General features: G+C 29.8%; 1 protein-coding gene across 2 annotated transcripts; it reads left to right on the top strand.

Annotated features, from left to right (window-relative positions):
* Positions 1–16239: 16239 nt before the first annotated feature.
* Positions 16240–22482, top strand: LOC101246350 (NAC domain-containing protein 7-like). 2 transcript variants are annotated; one of them, XM_004240754.5, is made up of 4 exons: positions 16240–18698; positions 20084–20278; positions 20433–20704; positions 21471–22482. In XM_004240754.5, exons 2-4 carry the CDS (start codon positions 20119–20121, stop codon positions 22059–22061), a joined length of 1023 nt encoding a protein of 340 aa, XP_004240802.1. In that variant the 5' UTR covers positions 16240–18698; positions 20084–20118; the 3' UTR covers positions 22062–22482. The 2 variants fall into 2 exon arrangements, with proteins under 2 accessions (XP_004240802.1, XP_069155233.1); XM_069299132.1 differs by having other exon boundaries at positions 20433–20708; positions 21475–22482.
* Positions 22483–27568: the final 5086 nt, after the last annotated feature.

Here is a 27568-nt window from a genome sequence, read left to right as displayed (position 1 = left end):
TATAATTATTTGAATTTCTTATTCTTATTTTGTTTTTTCTTTCATTCCTTAGTTTAAAGAATAAAAAATTAAACTATTTTTTTGTGTGTGTATTGTAATTTAATTTCGTATTCAAAGAAAAAATTTGGACATCTACAATAAGTTTTACAAGAATATTAGTGAAACATAAATAAATTTGATTATCAAAATAATAATTATAAATTAGTCATTGAAACAAAAAAAAAGTCAAAAAAATATGTTTGACGAGAATTAAATTTACTCATATGGGATTATATTTTTTAGAAAAAAAAAATTTAGGTTAAAATTATTTTTTTTTTTATTTCCGTTAGAGGAAAAGGGTATATGTGAGCCATTTGTTTACAAGTAGGGGTATATATGGGTCACTTTCATAACAAGGGGTATATCAGCTCTAAATGACAAAGTTGAGGGATATATCAGACCTTTTTCCCAAAAATTAATAATTTTCAGATATATTGTAATTTATTTTTCGCATTTGTAAAATAAATTAGGGTATATATGATAAATTTTATAAGAAAATAAGTGAAAAGATAAAGTTGACCATCAATATAATAAATTCAAATTAGTGAATGAATCAAAATAGCTGACAAAAATATATGTGAGGAAGTATCGAAAATATCCCTATATGAATTTTTTTAAAATAAAACCCTATTTAATATTGTTCCTTTCACTTCTATTAGAGAGAGAAAAAGTATATGTACGGTAAGTGTAACAATAATGTATATATGAGTTATTTTTATAGCGATAAATTTATAGGCTTAAATGACAAAATTGAGAAGTATATAAAATTAAAAGAAAATTGTGAATTACATGGAGGATTTTCTGCGTATTAGTATGAAAATTCGCAGGAAAGTTATTTTCCTGCAATTTTCATACTAATTCCCAAAAAATTTCTCATGTAATTCACAATTTTCTTATAGTGAACATTTTCCCTTTTGAAAAAAACAATTGACTTCGAATTTCATATGCATTATATAAATCACGGAAAAGGGCGTAAAATACCTTCGAATTATTAGAAATGGTATAACAGTACCCTTCATCCACCTATTAGCTCCAAAATACACTTCCCACCCAACTATTTGCTCCAAAATATCTTTTGTCATTCACCTTTCAATTTAAAATTGATCATTTATTTAACGGTTTAAAATTTAAACTATTTAAATATTTTTGTAAATACGTAGCGCTTAACTATTTGTTATAATTTAATTTATTACTATAATTTGTAAATCAATCCACTACCCACCCATACTAATTAAACCTCACCAAATTAATAGACCTGTCACTTACTAATGCAACAATAGAAAAGCTATTGCCAATGAGTATTTTTAAAAATTTGAGGCGAAAATATCTATAGAAGCAAATTATCATACATTCAAGTGTCTAAATAAAAATTACTAATAAACTTAAAAGTCTGACTATATTCATCTTAATTATTCTTTCGTCTCAATTATGTGATGTTACTTCATAGATAATTTTTTAAAAAATAATATATTAAAGGTTTTAAAAAAATCATAAATATTAATAAAATTATATTTTTTTAAAAAATGCATGAATTAATTCAGGACGTACTACTTCTTCACCTTTAATCATAAATTTCTAATTCAAGCTTGAAAGAGAATCATATTAAAAGTGTTCTCCTAAATAAGCGGCTCAACCTAAATTCAATTGAGGTTTCGATTCGAACTCGAATAATTTTGGATATTTTCAAGAATCTGTAATTTGATCGTGTTTTAGTAGCGTTTATGGAGATTTTGATATTATAATTGATTTATTAATTGGGTAGGGTTTAGTTAGTAATGAGTGGATAGTGGATTTATTTATAAATTATATTAATGAATTAAATTAAAACCAATAGTTGAGCGTCAAGTATTTTAAAAAATATTTTAACAGTTAAATAAGTGGTTAATTATGAATTTAAAGTTGGATGACAAGGGTATTTTGGAGCCAATTGGTGAATGACAAACGCATTTTAGAGCCAATAGGTGGATTAAGGATAATTTTATACTATTTTCAATACTTTGGTGAATGACAAGCGCATTTTAGAACTAATAGGTGAATTGAGGGTAAATTTGTACTATTTTCAATACTTTAAGTGTATTGTAAGTCTTTTTTCGTATAAATTAAAGAGAGGAAAAAAGAGATTTATATATATATATATATATATATATATATATATATATATATATATATATATATATTGTATTCATATGCAGTTTGCTTTAACTTAAGCAGTAAGCATTTATTGCTGGTACCACCCACCTGTCCAATATTTCTAGAGATTACACATCCCCCGCTATTGTGTATTTGTTTTGTTTGGGAAAAAATATGAATTTTTCTCTTTTTTGTGCTTAAATGCTAGCCCATAATATCTCTTAGTTACCACTATTACAAATATATATTAAAATACAAATCTTGTCAGTAGCGTGATGAAGCTAACTTTTACTTTTTGGACCTTCATTGGCACTAGAATTAAGAGATTTCTTTCGTGTCTGCTTACCTTCTAGTCATGAAAAATGTTGAAAGTTGCTTTTTTTTTTTAAATTCTCCTTTTAGTTTCTCTGAAAATAAATTCAAATTTTTTATTAATGAGTCAAAGCATACACGATTTTATATTATGCACTTGATTGCAAGAGGCGGATATACAATTTTGAAATAATAAACACCTACACACCAATAGATTTATTTTATAGAACAAATATAATTTTATTCGCTAAGATGTATATAATTATGCCAGGATTGATATATAATGCACTCATATATATATATAGAGTGTGTATCATTGATTAATGAGTTATTTTTAAACAAGAAATCATAGTGATACTATAACAATATACATATAATTTTATAGTATTATTGACTAATGAGTAATTTCTAAATAATAAATTTTACGAAAAATGGCCTAAAATATCCTTGAAGTGTCAGAAATGGTACAAAATTACCCTCCATCCATCTATTGACTCCAAAATACCCTTCTCATCCACTTATTGGCTCTAAAATACCCTTCACATCCACCTTTGGGCTCAAAATTAACCACTTATTTAACGATTTTAAATTTAAACTATTTAAATATTTTTTAATACTGGTGCTTAACTATTTGTTATAATTTAACTTATTAATATAATTTGTTAACCATCCTACTACCCAATCATTACTAATTAGACCATACCCAATTAATAAATTCATCTATTATTAATATACAACAAGAAAATTACTACCAATGAATGTTTCTAAAAGTTTAAGGCGAAAATGTCTATAAAAGTATATTTTTATACATTCAAGTCGTCAATCAACACATAATATAATTCAAATGTCCATTAAAAATTACCGACAAACATAAAAGTCTACTATGTTCATCTTAATTATTCTCTCGCCTCAATTATGTGATGTTACTTAATAGTAATTTTTTTTAAAAATAAGATATTAAAGTTTTAATATTTAAAACAAATAATAAATATTTATAAAATTATATTTTAAAAAGTGTATGAATTAATTCGAGAGGTCCTACTTCTTTACCTTTAATCATAAATTTTGAATCCAAGCTTGAAACATAATCCTATTGGAAGTGTCCTCCTAAATAAGCGGCTCAACCTAAATTTAATTGGGGATTCAATTCGGACTCAAATAATTTTGAATGTCATTTTCAGGAATCGGTAATCGTCATGCTTTAGTAATGTTTAAGGCGATTTTGATATTAGAAATGGTATATTAATTGGGTGGAGCTTGATTAGTAATGGTTGATTTATAAATTATATTAATAAATTAAATTATATTCAATAATTGAGCGCCAAATATTTTTAAAAATATTTAAATTGTTTAAATTTGAAATCGTTAAATAAATGGTCAATTTTGAACCCAAAGGTGGATGACAAGAGTACTTTTGAGCCAATAGGTGGGTGGAAAGGGTAATTTGGAGCCAATAGGTGGATGAAGGGTAGTTTTGTACCAATTCTAATACTTCGAGGGTATTTTAGGTCCTTTTCCGTAAATTTTAAAAAAATAACAATATACATATATTTTTATAATATCATTGACTAACGAGTAATTTAAAAAATTTTAGTCTTAATGATACCAATACAGTATATATGTATATGATACTGATTTAGTATCGATTAAGTGAAAATTATCAGCCTTAATAAATGGGGGGTGATGTAATTATTTTTTTGAGAGAATAAGTATTTCTTGAATTATTTTGAATTGAGAATAAGAACATGTAATTATTTGGGGAAAATAAGCAAATATGCATAGAAGCAAAATAATTACCGAACATATACTTCTTTACATTCATACCACATTAAATAATTACACTATATAGTAAAATTTCTATAAATTTATATCAGTAAATTAATAATCTCTGTAAAATAATAGTTTCCTTCGGTCTCGACTTGAACCAATGGAAAAAAATCACCAATTTCGATAATATAATAAGATAATATATTTTTAGAAGATTTCTATATAAATATATGGTCCTATTAATATCATAAATTAATAATTCTTTAAAAGTACAAATATTTCTAAAGACAATTTAATGAAATATGATTTTATTGTGTTCTATTTTAAAAATAAAAAATAAAAAAAATCTAGTTGAATCTCATTTCTAACTTTTCTTATTGCATCAACGAGCTTCGATGTTGTCTTTTTTAATTGCACCATAAAATTGTAAAGAGTTCTAGATGTGATAAGTGTTTCTTTGTGTAATTGGTTCCAAAAGTACAGTATCATCTTCAACTTCATCATCAACATTGCTTTTTTCGATTGTATCCACAACTTCTTCTAAGCTTTGGACCTTTGAACATGTATCACTTTCACCGGTATAATCCAACAGGTTATTGTCATCTATTTTACTGCGGTAACCGAGATCATTAATCTTGACCTCAAGTTCATGAATGACGTTTTTACAAGTATGTTAATTCAAATTCTTTGAAATTGCATCTCCCGAATGTATTTTACAATGCTGAAAATAATTTGTTATTAACTCTTATTGAACATTTCTTGCCCAAATAGGGATTGCAAAATTGATAGCCTCCAAACATTGATCTTTGCTAGATTAGTTTGTCCCACTTCATAATCTTCTTATTTCTACGATAAAATTTGTTCGATAATGCATCTTGAAAGTTCTTATTATCGCAACATCACAAGTTGAAAATAGGAAGATACAATGATTTTGATGCATTTGTTGTACTTTATATGTATAATATTTTTTCGGTGAAATAAAAAAATATGATACATAAATTAGTAAGGTATAATGATTTTGATATAATCAAAATTAACCTTCATTAACTCTCAAATCATTCTTTAAATTAATAAATATTAATTTATCGATTAAATAATATCTCTATAAAATAATAAATTTCATGATCCCACTTATATTAATTTATAGAGGTTTTACTGTGTAGCTCCTTTACTAATTTCGCTTAATTGATAGTAAATCAATATTATATATATTGTGTTGATATCATTAAGGGTGATGATTTCTCTAAATTGGAACTAAATCAGTATCATCAATGACTTTGACTAATGAGTAGTTTCTCGGTAAGAAAGTAAGAAACTCTAATGATGATACCACACAACAATATACATATATACTCTTAGAGTATCAAGTAATTTCTGAACAAGAAATTAACCTTAGTGATCCCTCTCTCTCTCTCTCTCTCGGGTTAGTATCAGTTAAGCAAAATTATTAATCTTAATGATATCAATGCTATATATGATATCGATTTAGTATCACTTAAGTGAAAATTATCACTCTTAATGAATGAGGGTGTGAACTTTAATTATTTATGAGAGAATAAAAATTTCAGGAATCACGTTGGATTTAGATAAAATTTATAATTATTTTAAATTTTATATCTCATTTATGTAGTTTTTTCTAAGGGAAAATTATATATAATAGCAAACTAATAAACTAAAATAAATGGAGTAGCTAGAATTTAATTTAATTGTGCTCCATAGCAAACATTTGCAAAAAAATTGTCGAGCGCCTCTCTCCCAAATATCTCGCTCATCACTCTCCTCCAATCTCTCGCTCGCTTCCTCACTTTTTATGCAAACACAAGTGTATAAAAATTATTTCTAATTTTATAAAGCATAGAAAATTGTATAAATACATATATTTTTGTTCCCCTAACTCCCCTCTTCCAGATCTCGCTCGCCACTCTCCCGAATCTCGCTCGCCACCCTCGCCTTTCTCACTTATGCAAACAAAAGCAAAATATATAAATTGTGTCTCTGTTTGTCTAAAGCGTGAAAAAATTGTATATACACATGCAAGTACATATATTTTCGTCCTATACACTTATAATTATACAATAAAAATACTCCCCTGTCCAGTTTCTTTTGTCTTTCTCTCTTTAATTTTTTATACAATTTTCAAATTGTATCTAATTCCTCTCTTTCTCGTTTTATACAATTCGATTCAATTGTCTATTCCTTGTCAAGTCTCTTTTGTTTTTCTCTCTTTCTCATTTTATACAAATTCAAAATCGTTCTATAAACTTATAATAATATAATTCGTTTTATACACTTCTTTTTTATACAGTTCTCTACCCAAGTGTCTATCTCTTTCTTGTTTTATACACTTCGTTTTATACAATTTGCTTCAACTGTATATGTATAACGAATTATACAGTTTCTATATTTGCTATGGAACACAATTATGGAAACTTTACTATAACATACAAATATGAATTTTTTATTTGCTATATGTTAAAGTTATCCTTTTTCTAATTATTTTGAATTTTATAGCCCATTTATGTAATTTTTTCTAAAATAAATTGTAGATTCTTATAAAAGAGATTAATAAACTATATGTTTCTAATTTGTATGAACTTAAATTACAATTTATAAAAAGATATAGTCTACTTTAATTATATCTCAAGGAAGTAGGTGAGAAAATGATTATCATATTCAATATTAAAATATTCTTGTAAACAGGTAATTAGTTTAAATTTTATCGAAATGTAACATAGCAAATCAGATTGATAATGAGAGACAAAATAGATATTGCACAAGAAAGGAACGAGGAAATATTAATTGTTTAAAATTGAGAAAAATGTCTGATTTTTAAAAATATAATTGTCAGCAAAAATATTCTTCACACTAATTTATTATTATGTATAGTTTTTTCTTTTTGAAAAGTAAAGTTCGATTTTAAGAGAAATGTATATATATTTATTAGTTATTTAAATCAAATCAATCAGAATACGATATCATATTATGAAATTCTGCCTATATACTTTATGTGAGTTAGTTTTTTGCCCTTATTTTCTCATCTTTTGCTTTGTAATCCTTAACCATCTTTAATTCTCATAGGAAATAAAGTTAAATGCATGTTACATAAATAATATCTTTACAATCAAATTAGAGATAAGATAATTATACTTAATTATTTAATAAAACTGTATGCCTATTAATCTAAATAACTTTTATATAATCAATACACTTTAATTAGTATTGCAGGTTATATTACCTCATTCTTCAGAATACACCATATAAAACTTGTGCTTATATAGGTATCAGTTTAATATAATAGCGAATTGTTTTATATCATCAACCCACAAAACTTAAATTCTACATGAAAATTAAACTTTTAATTTGATATATTTAACAGAAAAGCTATTAATACAATTTAACTGTATTATTAATAAAATATTTAAGGTTCATTGATTCCAACTATTGTCTTTAAAAAAATCATTATTACACATTAATTTCAACATTTCTCATAACATATTAAAAATTATAAAATTAAATAATATTTGATAAATTACACATATTTTAAATTAAATATTTTTATCTTGTTAAATTTAATGTCCAATTAAATTTAAAATTAGTGAACTAAAATACAGAGAGTATATATAACTAGTATTGAACAACAAATTTCATTTAAAAGTGTTCATGATTTAATAAATACTAAATTTGAAAAAATAACTTTTAACTTATATAATCAGATTATTTCTCATACGCATAAGATAACTTTTAGATTAAAGATATTCAAGTGACCAAATAACTTAATACTTGTCGGATGCGTACGTAGGGAAATAGGAGTGTAATGATGTGAAGTAAAAGTGGGGCCCAAATAAGTAGTGTATTATACCTAACGCAATACCATTGGTTGCCGTTCATTTTAGCCATCTTTAACGGGTCCATGTCATCAATAACGGAGTCCTCACCAAACTAAAACGGAGACAATGATTTCACTATGCGTCATCAAGGCCTTCAACACATCTCTTACATCATCACCAAAGATTATTAGGGAAAAGAAGCAAATATGCTATAGAATTTTATGAAAAAAATTATTTGTGATGTTTAATAAAAGTTGAATAATTTGTTGGTTTTATTTATCCTAAATTTCTTATCATAAATAGGTTTTCTTTCAGAAAAATATTTTGGATTGACTAATTCTTTTTGTCGTAAGAAAAAGTTTAGGACTCTATAAATAGAGAAATGTTTCTTCTAACTTAATCAGCATTCACAATGTAGTCTTAAGAGCTTTGAGAGTTTTGGGTAGAGGAAGAATTTATGGGTCACAAACTTGATATGTTATCACTTGTGTGAACCTTCCATATATTCCGAGTGAATTGGTTGAGGTTGTTTCTCTCTGTATTTTGTACTCTCATATTTATAGTGGATTGCTCATCACTTTTGTGGACGTAGGTCGATTGACCGAACCACGTTAAATCTTTGTGTCTTTAATATATTTTTCGTTTGTCTTCTTACTCGTGGTCTTTCAAGGTTTGCTTTTCTAGCTTCCGCGTCACACCTTTTATTTTCGGTCCTAACATCATTTATATTATTTTCACCATTTGTTAATAGAAATATCATAGATGAACTAAATTTTTAAGGGATGACATATATGAGTATTTTTTTAAAGTTTAATGACATATTTAAGCATTTTTCTTTTAAAAAAAGATTTAATTAAAGAAAAAGGATTTAAAAAATGTACTTAAACTATGTGAAATGCTTCGTTTATAGTTTAACTTAAAAATATCCTTATTATTAATACTTTAGTTCGAAAATGTCCTTACAGTCAATATTTTGACCAAACAATACTCCTATAGTTATTGAATAGGTCATAAATGCCCTAGTTTGAATTAAAATATTAATTCTTGTATTAAAACACATCTTCGTCGTAATTAAAATATTATTAAAAATTTTATTCTTTGTTTTCTTTAAGGTAGGAAATAATTTCATAATCTCTTTCAATCAATTAAAATAGAATAACTTCATGTACACTTTCGACGGATAATATGTCATGTAATAAGGTCATTTTAAATTCATCATTAATTTTTATTTTTATAACTATAAAAAATAATTATAATAAAATAAGAAAAAAAAATTAAGTTGAAGTAAGATAAACATTTGCTTTTTTAAAAAAAAAATACTATTAGAAGAAAATGCGTTAAAAAGAAAATAAATAACATATTTATTTGGAAAATGAGCTTTTTTGACTCATTAAATAACAATTAGGACATTTTTAGATCAAAATATTGATGGGTAAGACATTTCTGAACCAAATCATAAACTGATGCCATTTTGTTCATTTGCATAGTTTAAGATATTTTTAACGTTTCACTTAATTATAATTGACTAGGTGTAAAAAATGATTTTACAAAATCAATTTAATTCCACTTAACAAATAATGTCATGAATGAGTCTTTTCTCAAATAGAAATGACATAAATAAGTCAAACTTTAAATGAATGACATAGATGAGTATTTTCTTAAAGTTTAATGACATATTTGAGGTTTTCTCATATTATTACACTTTTACTCTTTTTGGGGGAATAATCTTCATTTTATTTAAATATAGTGTTTGATCCTAAAATTTTGAAATTCAATTTCAAATTTGAAAAATTAACTTATAAACAATTGTTTAACTAACTTTTCACTTGTGAAGTTCTTCTTTTAAGTATACATTTAAGCATGACAAAATGATAATTGGCTTCGAGTGTGTGATTTTTTTATACTTGAATGGTTGTATTAGACTTAATTAGTACAAGTAGAGTTGTTCCAATTGGCACAACTCTTCTGTTATTGCTGGACAGTTGCTCCGTACTTGCTCGAATGTGTCTATTTCAAATTATAAAAAATTACTTTATTTATAAATATATTTTAGAAAAAATCACTATAACATGATAGCGTAGTATAAATATTATTACATCAATAATAATAATGTGTATACTTTTAAAATAATAAAATCAAATTTAACATCTGGGTGAATGTTATTATATGCAGAGCTTATTGTCACGACCCGCCAGATACCCAGGCAGTTCGCGACCTGCCTAGGCAGCCAGCAGCAGGCGCAAGGGGGCAGGTAGCCCACACCGGTCAGCAGACCAAGGTGCAGGCGCCCAAGCAGGCAGCAGTTGGAGGGGCAGCCGTTACAACCGTTTCGGCAGTTTCAGCCGTTTCAGCTGTTACAGCTGTTACTGAAGGTGAAGAGCAGCAGTTTCAAGCCTTGATGAGGCTTGCTCAAGGCCTCTTGGACGTGGGGGCAGACTAGTCAAGGCTAGGAGTCCTTTTTGGAAGACTTAGACATTCTTAGGGTGTAGTCATGCCTTAAGTGCATGATAGGGACTTGTATAGTTGTATTTAATTACTCTTAGTCATTAGAGTAGTATAAATAGTAGGGTCATTGTATTTGTAAAGGCATCCAACAATTCAATTGACTAGTAAGATACTAGTCCATTCTTTCAAACCTGTCTTTGTTTTCTCTTTCTAAGTTCTCTTAGCGATCCAAGTAGAGGAAGGCTTACTTGAGTCTACAAGATCGTGCAAGAATCGTGAGTAGACCGTCAAGTGCCGCACAGAGTATTGTCCGAATTGAAAAGTCCGTGACAATTGGTATCAGAATAGGTTCATCGTAAGAGAATGATGAACGAAGGAGACGGCACTAGCAGCACCCCCAACGTCCGCACTGATGGTGGCAAGAAGAACAAGAAAGGGAAGAAGCAGCAAACGGGTAATGAACCCAATCTGCCCGAACTTCCCCCAAGTTTTCCTCCACCAAATGTTCCTACACCAAGCGAAGGGCAAACATCCCTCCCTCCCCAGATTGTCGATGAAAGTGACGTAGACACCGACGAGGAGTCCGTGGACGTTACTGTCGGACCGGACTGGATTGCAAGGGTCGAAATGGCGAGGCAAGCCGTTGAGATCATAGGCCAACGCTTGAATAGAACGGACAGATATCTCAAAGCTTTTGAAGAGTACTCCCTTCAGGAAGTTGAGAACGTCCGGAAGGAGTTGGAGGCACGCCAGCAAGCCGAGTACGAGACAAAGGAGGCCATTACTTCCTTAGAAATCAGATTTAGGGAAGCACTTGGCACAATCGAGTCGCTTAAGGCCAAGGTGGCAGCACTCGAGGAAGAGAGAGAGGTTGGTGGATCCTCATCAGATGACCGGGAAAGGGAAGCCAGAGTTGAGGCGCCCAAGCCACCAGTCTTCATAGGCGTCCGTGACGCGCAAGCGGTGGATAATTTCCTTTGGCACTTGGAGAATTATTTCAAGTGTATGCGGGTCCGTAGTGATGTGAACAAGATCAACACTGCTGTGTTGTATCTTTCAGAGTTGGCCATGCTATAGTGGAAGCGTAAAGAGTCTGACATCGCAAAGGGGACATGCGCGTTGAACACATGGGAGCAGTTCCGTATGGAGTTCAAGAAGGCGTTCCTCCCTAGCAACGTTGTCTATGAGGCAAAGCGCAAGATGCGGGAGTTGAGACAAAAGGGCAGCATACGCGCGTATGTGCGGGAGTTTACCACCCTTACATTTCAGATTCTCAACCTCATGGACGACGACACATTGTTCTACTTCATGGACGAGCTGCAAAATTGGGCCAGAACAGAGTTGGAACGGCGGCAAGTCAGGACTATAGACGATGCCATCACGCAGGCTGAAACCTTGACAGACTTCAGGCGAGAGAAGTCTCTTAGTGCCGAGGAGGATAACGAGGTAGGCAGTCATGATGATAGTGGGGAAGACAGTGGCGAAGGCGAGGAGCAAACGCCACAACCCAAAAGGAGTAACACCTACGGATCCAACGGCAAGAAGACCGGAGATCGTGGCAACATGGTACGGGATTCCAAGGATGGTTGCTTTATATGCAAAGGGCCGCATGGTTACAAAAGATGTCCTGAACTGAAAAGTCTTGGTGCTATACTCCGTGAGCGGAAGGAAGAGAAGGCCCAAGAGGAAGTCGGGGAGACTAAGCAGTTGGGCGTGGTAAGCCTATGCGGGGCTGTCATCGAGCAACCATCGACGAGGCCAAGGCAAGATAAGCCAAGGCAAGCGGAGCCAAAGCATGCTGAGAAGGGACTTGCGAAGTCCATGGCATGGGCTCAAACGGTCGACATCACGGTCAATTGGAAGATTGCTCGTGCATTGGTCGACACCGATGCGGAGGTCAATGTTATGACCAAGACGGCAGCAAAGAGGTTGGGGTTGCGATACACTTCAAGCAACGCCCAAATCAGAACTGTCAATGCATCACCGACTCCCATAGTTGGAGTAGCACACGGCGTGAACATCATGGTAGGCAATTGGCAAGGGAAAACCAAGTTCATCGTCGCCCCCATCAATATGTTTGATGTTATTCTTGGGCAGAAATTCTTCCAGCAGTGCCATGCAGTAATCGATCCTCATCTCCAAAAATTGACAATCATGGAGAAAGGAAGGGAATATACAGTTCCCATGGTGAAGGCGCAGGCGACAGAGGGACAGGCTAGACTGACAGCCATGAAGCTCGAGAGGGTCGACATGAGAAAAAGGTTAACACCGACAACAACCATAATAGTTCGAGAGAAGACAATGGTGCTGGAAAGACCATGCCATCGCGCAGTAAGAGGGTTTCGAGTAGGGAAGCTGACGTGATGAAGAAGCCGCCGGAGCACTTACCTCCGTTGAAGAAGGAAGTTCGAAAGATCGGGTCGAGAAAGGTCGGGATGTCGATGAAGAGGCTGCTCGAAGGGATTAATCGATTACGCGAGTTGATGGTCGCCCGGCAGAACTCAACGCCGATACGGACGCAATGCGACGCGGTCGTCGCATCATCAGGTGGGGGAGTTTGTCACGACCCGCTAGATACCCAGGCAGTTCGCGACCTGCCTAGGCAGCCAGCAGCAGGCGCAAGGGGGCAGGCAGCCCACACCAGTCAGCAGACCAAGGTGCAGGCGCCCAAGCAGGCAGCAGTTGGAGGGGTAACCGTTACAACCGTTTCGGCAGTTTCAGCTGTTTCAGCTGTTACAGCAGTTACAGCCGTTACAGCTGTTACTGAAGGTGAAGGGGCAGCAGTTTCAAGCCTTGATGAGGCTTGCTCAAGGCCTCTTGGACGTGGGGGCAGACTAGTCAAGGCTAGGAGTCCTTTTTGAAAGACTTAGACATTCTTAGGGTGTAGTCATGCCTATTTGTAAAGGCATCCAACAATTCAATTGACTAATAAGAGACTAGTCCATTCTTCCAAATCTGTCTTTGTTTTCTCTTTCTAAGTTCTCTTAGCGATCCAAGTAGAGGAAGACTTACTTGAGTCTACAAGATCGTGCAAGAATCGTGAGTAGACCGTCAAGTGCCGCACGGAGTATTGTCCGAATTGAAAAGTCCGTGACATTATGCTTTTAAATCAATTTAGGACTTACACTCTATGAATCTACGTCATTTATTTACACCCTAAATATTTTTGATATACTGCAATCTCTATCCTGAAACACACCTCCCGAAAATACTCTCGAAAACACTAGTGAACAAAACATTCATAACTCTTGATAAATCACTTGATTAATAATAAGGAATTTCAGTTTGAATAGTAGAAGCTAACGATAAGTCCCTGTGAGTACCGCATTCCACTTTAATTATTATAATTACTTAAGCGACTAGGTATAATTGGGTGTTATTGAATATATAATATAAATCAAAATGATCATTTTCGATAGGACTATCTGAATCAAATTTAATTAAGTACATAATTTATAATTAACAAGGAAGAAGTAAAATCACTATATCAAAAATTATATCTTAAACTAATTGAGTGACTTTATAGGTAACAATAGTTGACTTTATAGTTAGAGATTAACCACTAAATCTCATAGATAATTCCATATTTTATCTAATAATAATTCATTATGACATATCTTGTATTTTGAAGGGACAAATCATTGGAAAGTCTACTCGTATTTTTGCACAAGAAATTTTTAAAAACAAATGACTTTCAAAAAACTACGCTTTAAAATTAAACAATACGTGCATATTATTTTTCTTTCTATAAGGTAAATCTAGATTATTGTTTATCTAATAATAATTCATTATGACATATCTTGTATTTTGAAGGGACAAATTGTTGGAAAGTCTACTCGTATTTTTGCACAAGAATTTTTGAAAACAAATGACTTTCAAAAACTACGCTTTAAAATTAAACAATACGTGCATATTATTTTTCTTTCTATAAGGTAAATCTAGATTATTTTTTATCTAATAATAATTTATTATGACATATCTTGTATTTTGAAGGGACAAATCGTTGGAAAGTCTACTCGTATTTTTGCACAAGAAATTTTTGAAAACAAATGACTTTCAAAAACTACGCTTTAAAATTAAACAATACGTGCATATTATTTTTCTTTCTATAAGGTAAATCTAGATTATTTTTTATCTAATAATAATTCATTATGACATATCTTGTATTTTGAAGGGACAAATCGTTGGAAAGTCTACTCGTATTTTTGCACAAGAAATTTTTGAAAACAAATGACTTTCAAAAACTACGCTTTAAAATTAAACAATACGTGCATATTATTTTTCTTTCTATAAGGTAAATCTAGATTATTTTTTATCTAATAATAATTCATTATGACATATCTTGTATTTTGAAGGGACAAATCGTTGGAAAGTCTACTCGTATTTTTGCACAAGAAATTTTTGAAAACAAATGACTTTCAAAAACTACGCTTTAAAATTAAACAATACGTGCATATTATTTTTCTTTCTATAAGGTAAATCTAGATTATTTTTTATCTAATAATAATTCATTATGACATATCTTGTATTTTGAAGGGACAAATCGTTGAAAAGTCTACTCGTATTTTTGCACAAGAAATTTTTAAAAACAAATAACTTTCAAAAACTACGCTTTAAAATTAAACAATACGTGCATATTATTTTTCTTTCTATAAGGTAAATCTAGATTATTTTCTATATTAATTACATTAGTTATGTAGAATGATTATATCAATAATTAAAAGTTAGTGTAGTTAGGTTGACTTTCCACTTTTAAGTTCTTATAATAAGAATGAACTACCATCAGTATGGCTCAGCTATGAGGGGCTAAGTGACTGAAAAATAGTCTACCATTTGACAAGGTTGCATCACTGCGCCGCAGACGACATCAAAATTTTAATTTTATAAATTTTGAATTTTATGATGACAATTCAAATGTTAATAATTGAATTTAAAACTTAATTATATATCGAAGTTACTGAATTTGATTAAATCATATATATATATATATATATATATATATATATATATATAACACATCTAATAAGTATGCAATTATTAATAAGCAGCATATAAACGCTGTATAATTATAATGATGAGAGTCGGTGGTGGTGCTTGGAAACGTATTGCTCACGGGTAAGCTGGTTGCTCCTCTTCAATCATGTTGGGACACAACCATATATATTTACTATTTTCTCGGTCTCAGGTGACACATTATAGATTTTGAGATTTAAATAAGTTTATTTTTTACAATAAATTTATATCTTTTGAATATTTGATTTGTCAATTATTGTGACTTATAGTACTTTTTAAATAATTTACAAATATATAAATTTTACTTTTTTAAAAAAAATTGATCATGTACGAATTGTCAATCAAATGAAGATTGTTTGATTCTCAAAAAATAAAAAATATCACGTAAATTAAAACAGATGAAAGTATTATTTAGTGAAGTTTTTGTTCTTAATGATTTCTTTCTTCCTCTTTTTACTTCTTTCTTGCAAAGATTATCATCATTATAGTCTGATCAGCCTAACATTGGCATGACTCGAAGTAGCATGAGTTCATTACCTCTCCTTTAATTTTCTCAAGTAGCTAGCTTGCAAATGTACTCCTACTAAGTTGGGCGGCTTTAACACGTTAGTAAAAATTAAATTGAGGTTTTAAATTTTTTAAAAATAAATTATTTGATGTATTTTCTTATGAAATTTATTATAGGTTTTTTGAGATATAATTTTTTTTTTATCATTTTTCGTATAAACGATTTTTAAAAATAATTTCAGTGAATCTCTAACTTGTTGGTCCTAAGTAGCTAAAATGAAATTTGAGATATGGGAAAGAAAAGGTAGGGACTAGGACAAATTAAAGAATATTAATTGTTGAACAATTCTCAAAGGACCAAAATCCTTAAATTCCTTTGTGGACAATGTTGCGTTGTGTCACCAGCATAAAATAATACTAAAAAGATTTTATAGTATATTCATTTTGGATTTCAGTTATATAAAATAGAAATGTAGAACTTTTTTTTATTCATAGTGTAGTTTAACCAACTACAGTGAGTTAGTTATTATTTTTATCAGGTTACTGATTAAAATTCCAAGTTCTGTGCATCGACAACTTGAAAAATATTAGTAATTCATAATGCAATTACATATAAATTTTAAGATAAATATAATATTACTAATTTGTAACTTGATTTGATGAGTTAAACTATGTTACTGCAAACAAAAATTATATTGTCAATATATATTTATATATAATTTAATCCACTAATTAGTGTGTATCATAGAAATTTACCTTAAGCGAAATGAATGTGTAAAGAATTAATTAAGTCGCATACACTCTTCGTGTAAAAAAGTTTTACTCCGTTATATCGTATCATCTTATCTTGTTATAGCTCCTAGCAAATTATTTTTTAAAACAATTATTTATAAATATTCTTCCAATGAACCAACAGACTTTAAACTCAATTACTTTAGCTGCTATATATACTCCCTTTTTTTCTATATATATTCAAGACTTTTTTTTTATTATTCAAAATAATTCTATTATTCAAAATACAAGATGGATATTTGCATTTTTTCATATTTGTCCTTTCATTTATTGAAGTTTTATACTTTTTGTGTGCCTAATTACTTGTCTACTTTTGAATTGGCACACCTGTTTATAAAACAATTATTGACATAATAAGCTTACTATTTTATTTCTTTTAACTATGAAGTGGATAAATTAAAAACATAAAATTTTCAAGAAGATCTATCTTTTTCAACGTAATTAATTGAAAAGAGTATACTAGGTAAAACTATTTTGTCCTTTCTTGATTTGTCAAATGGACAAATAATTAGTGACAACTAAGAATGAAAAAATAGACAAATAATTAAGAACAAATAAAGTATTTTTTAGGAGATAAATTACACTACTTTCAAAAATTATATGAAAAAAACAATAATAGACATTATGATTGAAATGATGTGGTTCAATGTTTGTTTTAACCTGTATTACCTCACAAATTCATTAAATATAAAATAGAGGGAGTATCATTTTAGTAGAAATCAATACCTGGGCACTAATAAAATGCCTCAATTTTTAAATGTGGGGCTTAGTTCTATGAAACGCCCAAGATGGGTGACAATATATGCCCACTTGGCTACTTAATTAATGTAATTGATAAGATGTGATTGGTCCGTGCCTTTACCGTTTACCCTCATTTCTTTATCATATTAATTTTTCTTTTGTAATAAGATTTACATAAAGAAATTAAAACATTTTCTCTTCATAATTTAGTGATGTTTATAGGTAACTAAAAACAAAAACAAACTTAAAAGTAGCTACAGAATTAACTTAGAGGTCTCAATCAGTGGCGGGTGAGTGGAGGTGGCAGTTGCCTACACAATGCTTCTGTCTTTGTCTTTATTTCTATTTCAACCAATTTTGCGCCACCTTTTATCGCGCCCCCTAAAGCTTTTCCAGCAATTCTGCTCATACTATTATGGTTATGATGCTCATAAAATTAATTAATCTTTTTTTTTAAAAAAAGAAAGAGACAATGAAAGCATATATATGATAGATGGAATATATACTATATACATAATATAAATTTTACTCTCTCTATTTCAAAAATAATGATCTAATTTTCTTATAATTAGTCTGTTTTAAAAAAGAATGATTTGTTTTCTTTTTTGGCAACACTTAACTTCAACTTTTCATGTGATATGTCTAAGGAAATGAGATTTGATAACTTTAATTTAGAATCATAAAATATTTCTTTTTCTTAAACTTTATTTTAAATTGAAGTAGATCATTCTTTTTTTATCGAAACGAGTAATTAAAAGTAGAGTTGTAGGCTTATTAAGTCTAATAAACAGATCCTTCATCATTAGGGTTTATTTGTTTGGTGGGGGCGTGGCTTTATATAACCCTCTTTCTTCATCCTTCTTCCATTCTCTCTGTCCCTTTTTATCTTTTTTTCTTTCCATCTTCAGTTTAATTACACTGTCCCTCGGGATTTGGTCCAAAAAGACATATAGCCAAACTCACTGGAAATTCCAATTCCCGAGGATAAAATTAAAGCTTTGTCTTTTGCTGTCTCTTATTATCTTCGTCTTTTTGTTGGTCACCCTTTCAAAGTTCTTTCATTTATTTGTCACTTTGAATACCAAATATTCACTCTACTCAGATCTGCTCATTTTTGAAATTAAGGTTTGTAATTTCATCTAGTAAGGTCCCTTTACCAAATTTAAATTAATAGATGCAGTACCCATTGAGATTAGTTACTACTTAAATCATGCTTTATTGTCAAAAGTATGAATTCAGATCTAATATAGTAGGTTTTAGTGTATATATTTATACTTTATATCATACCTTCTGATCAGATACAAACTCGTGGCAAGGTCTAAGTACACTTTACTCTCTCTAGACCTTAATAGGATTTCACTGGATATGTTGTTATGTTGTTTGTTATCGTGTCTTCTAAATTCAGATGTATCCTATAACCAAAAGCTTAAGTCCATTTTGGATTGTAAACGTTAATCCATCATATATATCATGATGATATTCTAGTGAAATTTGTTACCAAAGAAAGTCTCTTGTTCGATTTTATTCTAAAACGTATGTGGTCTTGAAAGAAGGGGACGTTTGAATTAAATTCATACATATTTTGTGTTAAACTCACACTATATGTCTTAGTTGTGTGGGTGTGTGTGTTTAAATGTCCTAATTATGAGTTTTTTTTTGGTTTATGAGCTCATAAGTTAACTAGTAATTGTCTCCGATCCATTAATGAGCTCATAAGTTCTACTAATATATGTGCTCTATGAGAAAAGTGTTCTTTGTTGTTCTTCAAATTATTACTACTTTGTAAGTCTTGAAATAGAAGTCACTCATTCTTGGTATTATTTTTTATTTTATTTTTTACATAACCTATTAACTTAATGAACCAAACAAATATTTAAATCGATTGAAGATCTTATTTTTTTCCTTGGTTTTTTTTCTCTAACAATACTATCAATCATGCTATTTCCCTTCAGGAATTTCACAACCCCTCTTTATAGTACCATTTTAACAATGATTTAATTTTGTTATTCTTTTCCCTAACCTGTTTATTTAATTAACCAATAAAATAATTGAATAATATTATACGTGTGAAACGAAATGCCTATATAACGTGGTAAACAACTATTTGAAATTTAATTTCATGAATGGAGATAATATTGTATCATTCATTACATAAAAGTAGAAGCATCGATTAGATTATGCTTATCGTATAAGGCAAGAGTGGACTCAATTTTAATTATCAAAAAGGACTATATTAGATCCACGCACTCCTTGTGTCAAATATATTTGTAGGGGTTTAATTTTTTCCTTTCATTTTTTCATCAACATTAACTTGTTGTCCTCTTCATTTGGATCGTTAATTTGCACTTGATTCTTTCTCCGTATGATCAATATTCAAGTTCAACTATAAATCGAATCATTCTTAATTCATTGTAATCACATGAAAATTACAAAGAAGTACATAGTTTTATGTTAGTATAATGTTGGCAATCATATCAAACATTTTGATCTATGACTAAACGAATATGCAGGTGGTTATAGTAGTACATTTGATTGATCAAAGAAGATGAATTCCTTGTCACACGTTCCTCCAGGTTTTCGGTTTCACCCAACAGATGAAGAACTTGTTGATTATTACCTTAGAAAGAAAATCACCTCTAGAAGGATTGACCTCGATGTTATTAAAGACATCGATCTCTACAAAATCGAGCCATGGGATCTTCAAGGTACTTATTATTATTATTAATAAAAACGTTTGATGGACAAAGCTTTAACTTATATATTGTGACAGTCTACGCAGGTAAAGTGGAATATTCTTTTAGCATATTAATCTTAAGATTACTAATGAAATGGTATATACCTACATTTATTTTTGTATAGAATTATGTAGAATGGGGACAGAAGAGCAGAGTGATTGGTATTTTTTTAGCCACAAAGACAAAAAATATCCAACAGGAACAAGAACAAATAGAGCAACAGCAGCAGGATTTTGGAAGGCAACAGGAAGGGATAAGGCTATATATTCAAAGCATGATTTAATTGGGATGAGGAAGACATTGGTGTATTATAAAGGGAGGGCTCCAAATGGACAAAAATCTGACTTTATTATGCATGAATACAGACTTGAGACTGATCCAAATGGTGCTCCTCAGGCAAGTTTCACAACATTAATTATTATTTGATGCAACCAAGTCAAATATATTACTCCTTTTATGTGACGTAGTTTAATTTGATAATAAATTTAATAAATAAAGAAATTTTTTTGAAATTTGTGATCTAAAATAAGTCATAGATTGTTGTATGACTGTAAATTATTTCATTAAGCTAAATAAAGTAGATATGTCAAAGTTAATTATTAATAAATATGAAAATGTGTTGTTTTTTTTGTATTGACTAAAAATAAAAGTAATATTGTTTATTACTTTAGTTGAGAAGAAAATATTTCCAACTAAAGAAGCCTGAGAATTGGAAACTAAATCTATGATATACGAAATTGCATCATTTTTTTTCCTGTTTGGCCATAAATAATATCTTAGTATATATTTCTGATGAGTATTTCAAGTAAAATAGTTGTTTCCATCGATCAATCTTTTATCTCTTTTTCAAGTGAAGTTCATGTCCATACATAATTTGAAAGTTCCACACTATAGTTCTTTTTTTCAACTTTAATTGCAAATAGTAGTACATTCTTTTAACTCGACCAAATATTGTCCAATTTGGAAACAACCTTCCTACCTTTATAGGGTAGTCAATAGTGACAGGATTTGCAAATATTTTACCCTCTTCATCAGATCTCACTCGTGAAATATCACTGGTATGTTATTGACCAAATATTGACATGCATTTTTATAAAATATTATCATGCTTCATTGGTACGATACAAATTCACTCATTAATATGTGTGAACAAATAATACAGGAAGAAGGATGGGTTATATGTAGAGTATTCAAGAAGAAAATAGCAGCTGGCATGAGAATGGATACAAGTGAACATGGTTCACCAATTTGGTACGATGATCAACTTTCATTCATGCAAGACATGGATTCACCTAAGCCAATACATCCTCAAATGAATTACATTAACCACTATCCCAATAATTACCCTAATTGCAAAAAAGAATTTGACAATTTGCAATACCAAACCCCACCTCAAAATCACCAATTTCTTCATCAACTTCCTCTTTTAGAAACAAATAAACTTGTAGCTGCACCTCCTGGTTGTAGCTCAATACCTATATTTGGCAATATTCGACCAGCATTGGTCACACAAGATCCACATGTTCATCCTACATTTGAGAACCAGCAAGTTGCAGATCAAGTGACTGATTGGCGAGTGCTCCATAAATTGGTAGCTTCTCAACTTAGCCAAGAAGATGAAAATAATAACTATTCGTCTCCAAACACATTTCAGGCTAAGCGCGATGATGAGGTGAATTTGAATAAGCAAGAAATGGCCCCCGAAAATACCTCTACAGCATCTTCAACTTCTCAAATTGATTTGTGGAAATGAAAGTGAAAATCCAACTAATAATAATATTAATAAATTACTGCTCAAAAATATTATCATAGAAGGAATTAAGTACGATCGTACAGTATCCCTTCTTGATTGAAAAAAATATATCTGAAGATATATATAAATATATATGTGTACATTATTATAAATGTATAGAAATTTGTACGACATTATTTTCTAATTGTATTTAACTTAAGATCCACGATATATCATGATTAACTCATAGAGATTATATTGCAGCTGGATGATGCTGCATGGAGTTGTAATTTGCAGCATTATTTGTGTAACGCATAGGGCTATATATATTTGTTATTGTCACATATATAGCCATTTGCTTTGTTTATGTAGTTGTATAACCAGACGATTATTTCCACATGTTTAAATGTTATTCAAAAAAATAAATATTGTTACTGAATAATGATTATTATCTGTATCTGCTCTCTTTTTCAATTTATAGGAATTAAATTATAGAAAAAGGTTGTAAAAAAAACAAAATTACAGTAAATTGTCACAGTAATTATCAATTTCGCATATTTTCAATTTGATTAAATATTATGACTCTTGACACTCCACCATCAGTGTGGATGACTGGTTATAAATATTATAAACTAAATAATTTTAATAACAAAAATCCTAATTTTGTCACTCTAAATATATAGAAGTTAAACTCTACTGCATGCAAGAGGCTAATTAATAAAAAAGAAAGATGTATTTGCTTCACTTTAATTAGCTTCAACTTTGTCACCAGCATAGTCCTAAAATTCTTTCAATTAATCTTAGTAAACGTAAATCCAAATTAATTGGGTCAAATAATTTTTAAAAATAAAAATGCTTAAAGCAAAAAATAAAAAACACCATGAGGAATCAAATAACGAAGAGTTCCAATTTTGTTTTTGGTTGGAAAAAGTGGCAATAGATAGGAGGTAGGAGCACTGATAATATTACAATCCGAAATTAGAGTAAGGAAAGAGTTAATTTTTTAATTATTTCTATTCGCTTTTACTTGTTCAATATTTTAAAAAATAAAATTTACTTTTATTTGTCATTTTTAATATATCGAGAAAGAACATTTTACCTCAACATTAGTTATACCTGAAATCATTTCACAAAACCTAAAAATATACATTAATTAATTAGAATATTGTGGTAAACTACACTATTAATCATTGTTCTTGATTAAGGGATGTGCAAAATCTAAAAAAAAACAACAGACGAATTGGTCAATCACAGTACAACAGATGAAGAATTTAACAATAATTATTAATATTAGCACTATATTATATTTATCAATAATTATATATAAATATATTATTTACTGACTCTAAATGCAATGTCATTAACTTAATTATTATTTGTAACAATAAGTATTACCATTTAAAAGAAAATTCATCGCCACGAAATGTCTCTTTATCGTAGTGTCAGTATGCATGATGTTATTAAACGAAGTAAAAATACCAGTTGGCTTATGCATTTTATGGACAAAACATTTATTAAAGCAAATACAAAAACACATTTCTTATTTAACAGAATTGCTATTGGTGGCTTATATATAGGTCCATCATGAGCAAAAAGTATACTAGTATTACGTTCCTTTGGAGTTAAGACTTGTCCCCGTTGCATTTGCATTTGCTAAAATAACTTTGCGTAAAAACTTTTCCATTCTTCATAGGAAAGGGAAAAAACCCTAAGAAGCAATCTAGCCCTAGTCAGAATTTATATATATATATATATATATATATATATATATATATATATATATATATATATATATATATATATTTTCCCCAATCGCCCCTAGACTACTATGTCGGTAGGGCCGGAGTTGGAGAGACCTAGAGTGTTATTGGAGTATTGATTTGAAACTCAATAAATCAAGTGAGTTGTGGTAAAATTTCATACTCGAATTATAAAATTTAAATCTTGAATCTACCTTTACTAGCCAATATAAAGAACACACATGTGTAACATGTTTGCAATATGATAATAGTAATTGCTGATTCTAAGAAAATCACATGCTAATCTCATATTTAAGCTTATGCAAGTCTTGGGGAACACGAATGGATCGATTTAAGACGTATCAATTGATGAATTTCATAATACAAATATATAATTTAAATCAACGTTACTCAATTCACCAAATCCGTAACCAATACTCTAGCTCCGCCCGTTCCACTTGCCTACTTCTAGTGCATGCAAAAAAACATGCTCTCAAGAATCCATGGAATGAGATTAAAGATATAAATGGGAACATTACTTACAGAAACATATCTTCTCTCTATAGTAATTCCGCAAAATTGCTGAAGAACAATTTAGAGTAACCAAGAGAATAAAAATGAAATTAAGAGAGAGTTGATTCTTAAAATGTCACAATATTTTATATATATATATATATATATATATATATATATTTATATATATAGAGTGTAAACATATATAGTGTCCAAGTTATTTGGATATGTCTTAGTCTGCTAGATATAATGCTCATTTTTTCAAGAAAAGGAATTATTTTTTTCTACAAACATACTCATTTAATATGTTTTCCTTACTCATTGACCACAATCTTTGGAACTTTAGAAAGAAAGGAGCATAGAAATAATTTTGTCAATTCATGTTATCCTATAGGACAAAAAATATATATTTTTCAAAGTCAACTTAAGTCAATAACAAAAATAGGTATACGCATGGCATGAAGATGTGATGAGCACCTGGGAATTATGATTAAGGTTTCAAAGTAATGTTTTGAGTGTAAATGAAGTTAACATCATTAAAGGATCAAAACCCATGTGACTGCTATTATATGCTTCTTCTTTCCACTCTCTAAATTGAAAATTTTGACACTTCTTCAATTATATATTGCATTATTTGTTGGAAAAATTCACGTCTTATATTTTCCTTATTTTCAATATCTCCTTCTATTTTTAAAAATCTCTAAAGTTTCTTGTTTTTTAATGTATACGAACTATATATTATGCATCAGGTTTATTTTATAATGTGTCCGATATACATATTATGTATCCTAGCTAGTTTTAATATATCCAAGCAACAAATTATGTATCCGATTTATGTTATAATATATTCGAGATACTCTTTAATGTATCCAAGCTACATATATATTCGATTTGTGTTATTTTTAAGAGATTAATATAATTACAAACTAAAGAAGGATATATTATAATTTTATATTAAAATTGTGTGATTTCTAGAAAATCTACTTTTTTGTTTTCTCTATGTTAATTTACTTGCCTTATTTTTCTTTTTAGAATATTTTCATTAAAAAAACAACTTTTTATATACAGCAACTCTTTTATTCTAATATCGCATATGTCAGGTTTAAAATCAGTTAAAGCTAGCGCAATATACAATATACTAGAATGATGGTGATAATTTTAATTTAATAAGTCATTATTTAGGTTGTGATTCCTTTGATGTTGAGGTAAGGCTTGAATATCCCTGTAATATCAATAAACTAAAAAAAAAAGTTACATATCAGAGAGGGACATGGACCGAATCTCTAACAAAAACACTTATTATCGTTAACTATGATACTCATTTAATTTTTATTTTTCTTTGAAAATATTCGGAGTTCAAATTTAAGAAATCTATTATGGTTCTTTTATGGTGAAATGTAACCCCTTTCGAGTTATCGTCTGTTTATTTGGTGTCGAAATGAATCTTATGTTTGGATACGCTATTTAATATTTATGCTTACATATCGATTAAAATATCTTACCCCTCAAACACATATTTTCTAGAATCTTTTTTGGTTGGGAATATTTCCCTTTTCTTCGCAAGGGGTAAAAAAATTGAGTTTCTTAAAAGGAAAAATTGTATATAATAACAAACTAATAATCTAAAATAAATGGAGTAGCTAGGGTTTAATTTAATTGTGCTCCATAGCAAACTTTTGCAAAAAAATTGTCAGGCGCCTCTCTCCCAAATATTTCGCTCTCAAGTCTCCTCCAATCTCTCACTCGCTTTCTCACTTTTTATACAAACACAAGTGTATAAAAATTGTTTCTAATTGTATATAGCAGAGAAAATTGTATAAATACATATATTTTTGTTCCCCTCTCTCCCCTCTTTCAGATCTCGCTCGCCACTCTCCCGAATCTCGCTCGCCGCCCTCGTCTTTCTCACTTATACAAACAAAAGCGAAATGTATAAATTGCGTTTCTGTTTGTATAAAGCGTGAGAAAATTGTATATACACATGCAAGTGCATATATTTTCATCCTATACACTTATAATTATGCAATAAAAGTACTCCTCTGCCCAGTTTCTTTTGTCTTTCTCTCTTTTATCGTTTTATACAATGTTCAAATTGTATCTAATTTCTCTCTTTCTCGTTTTATACAATTCGATTCAATTGTATATTCCTTATCAAATCTCTTTTGTCTGTCTCTCTCTCATTTTATACAAATTCAAATTGTATATAATCGTTCTATACACTTATAATAATACAATTCGTTTTTAAACAGTTCTCTGTCCAAGTGTCTTTCTCTTTCTTGTTTTATACACTTCGTTTTATACAATTTGCTTCAACTGTATATGTATAGCGAATTATACAGTCTCTATGTTTGCTATATATATATATATCTATTAAAAAAAAAGAATAAACCAATATGCTGGGAGGAAAGGAAACAGAAGCAATCTTTTGGGAATACGACGTTTGGTTAAAGGTTCTACTTGACAAGTTCCTGGTAGTTAATTTGAGTCGAGAAGATTCATAAAACTTTGACGGACTTAAACTTCTATCAAGTCCTTCGTGCTACACTTGACAACTCGCTCACAATTTTTTTACCATCTATAAGATCAAGCAAGCTTTTTTTAACAATAGATTGCCAAGGGACCGTTTGAATTAAAGAACAATGAAGAATTGCTTGTGAAAGCTTTTGTACTGCTCAAAACTTTATATGCAAATAATAATTATCAACAAATCCCTACATATTTACAAATTAATCATCTTCTAAAATTCTCTACACAATTAGAAGATTCCAAGAACCTTCCATGCAAATCCATAAAATTCTAAAATCTTCCACGAAATTCTCTATTTATCTTTAAAATATTCTACCAAGGACTATTCTTCTTTCAATACAAGTCCTCCACTATGAAACATGGCCCTAAGTGGCATGATAACGTAATGAATCATCACACTAAACAACATTTTTTTTTTATAAAAGCCACAAACCACTTACTCATTAAAGTGCTATCATTGGATGCCCTGTTATTCTAAACAAAGACTCGTTGGAATCGCTCTACATAAGCCAAGGGAAAGCACAGCATGGTTCTACATAAGCCCAAGGGAAAGCACAGCATGGTTCCAAACAAAGTGACAGCTTGTATAAGGATAACAAATTCAATGGCAGCCCCACGAATTTAGCGAAAGAATGTGTAAATTTTCTCCTCGATTGTATTAGAAACATGCAAAATTAGATAGATACTCATAATAACTAAATTTCACCTGTGTCATCACATAATTTTTTAACGAAAGATGTGTATGCACCA

This window comes from Solanum lycopersicum, chromosome 6 (assembly GCF_036512215.1).
Source record: "Solanum lycopersicum chromosome 6, SLM_r2.1".
NCBI classification, from domain to species: Eukaryota; Viridiplantae; Streptophyta; class Magnoliopsida; order Solanales; family Solanaceae; genus Solanum; species Solanum lycopersicum.
Note: the sequence above shows the minus strand (reverse complement) of the source record. Positions and strands in the feature narration are given on the sequence as shown.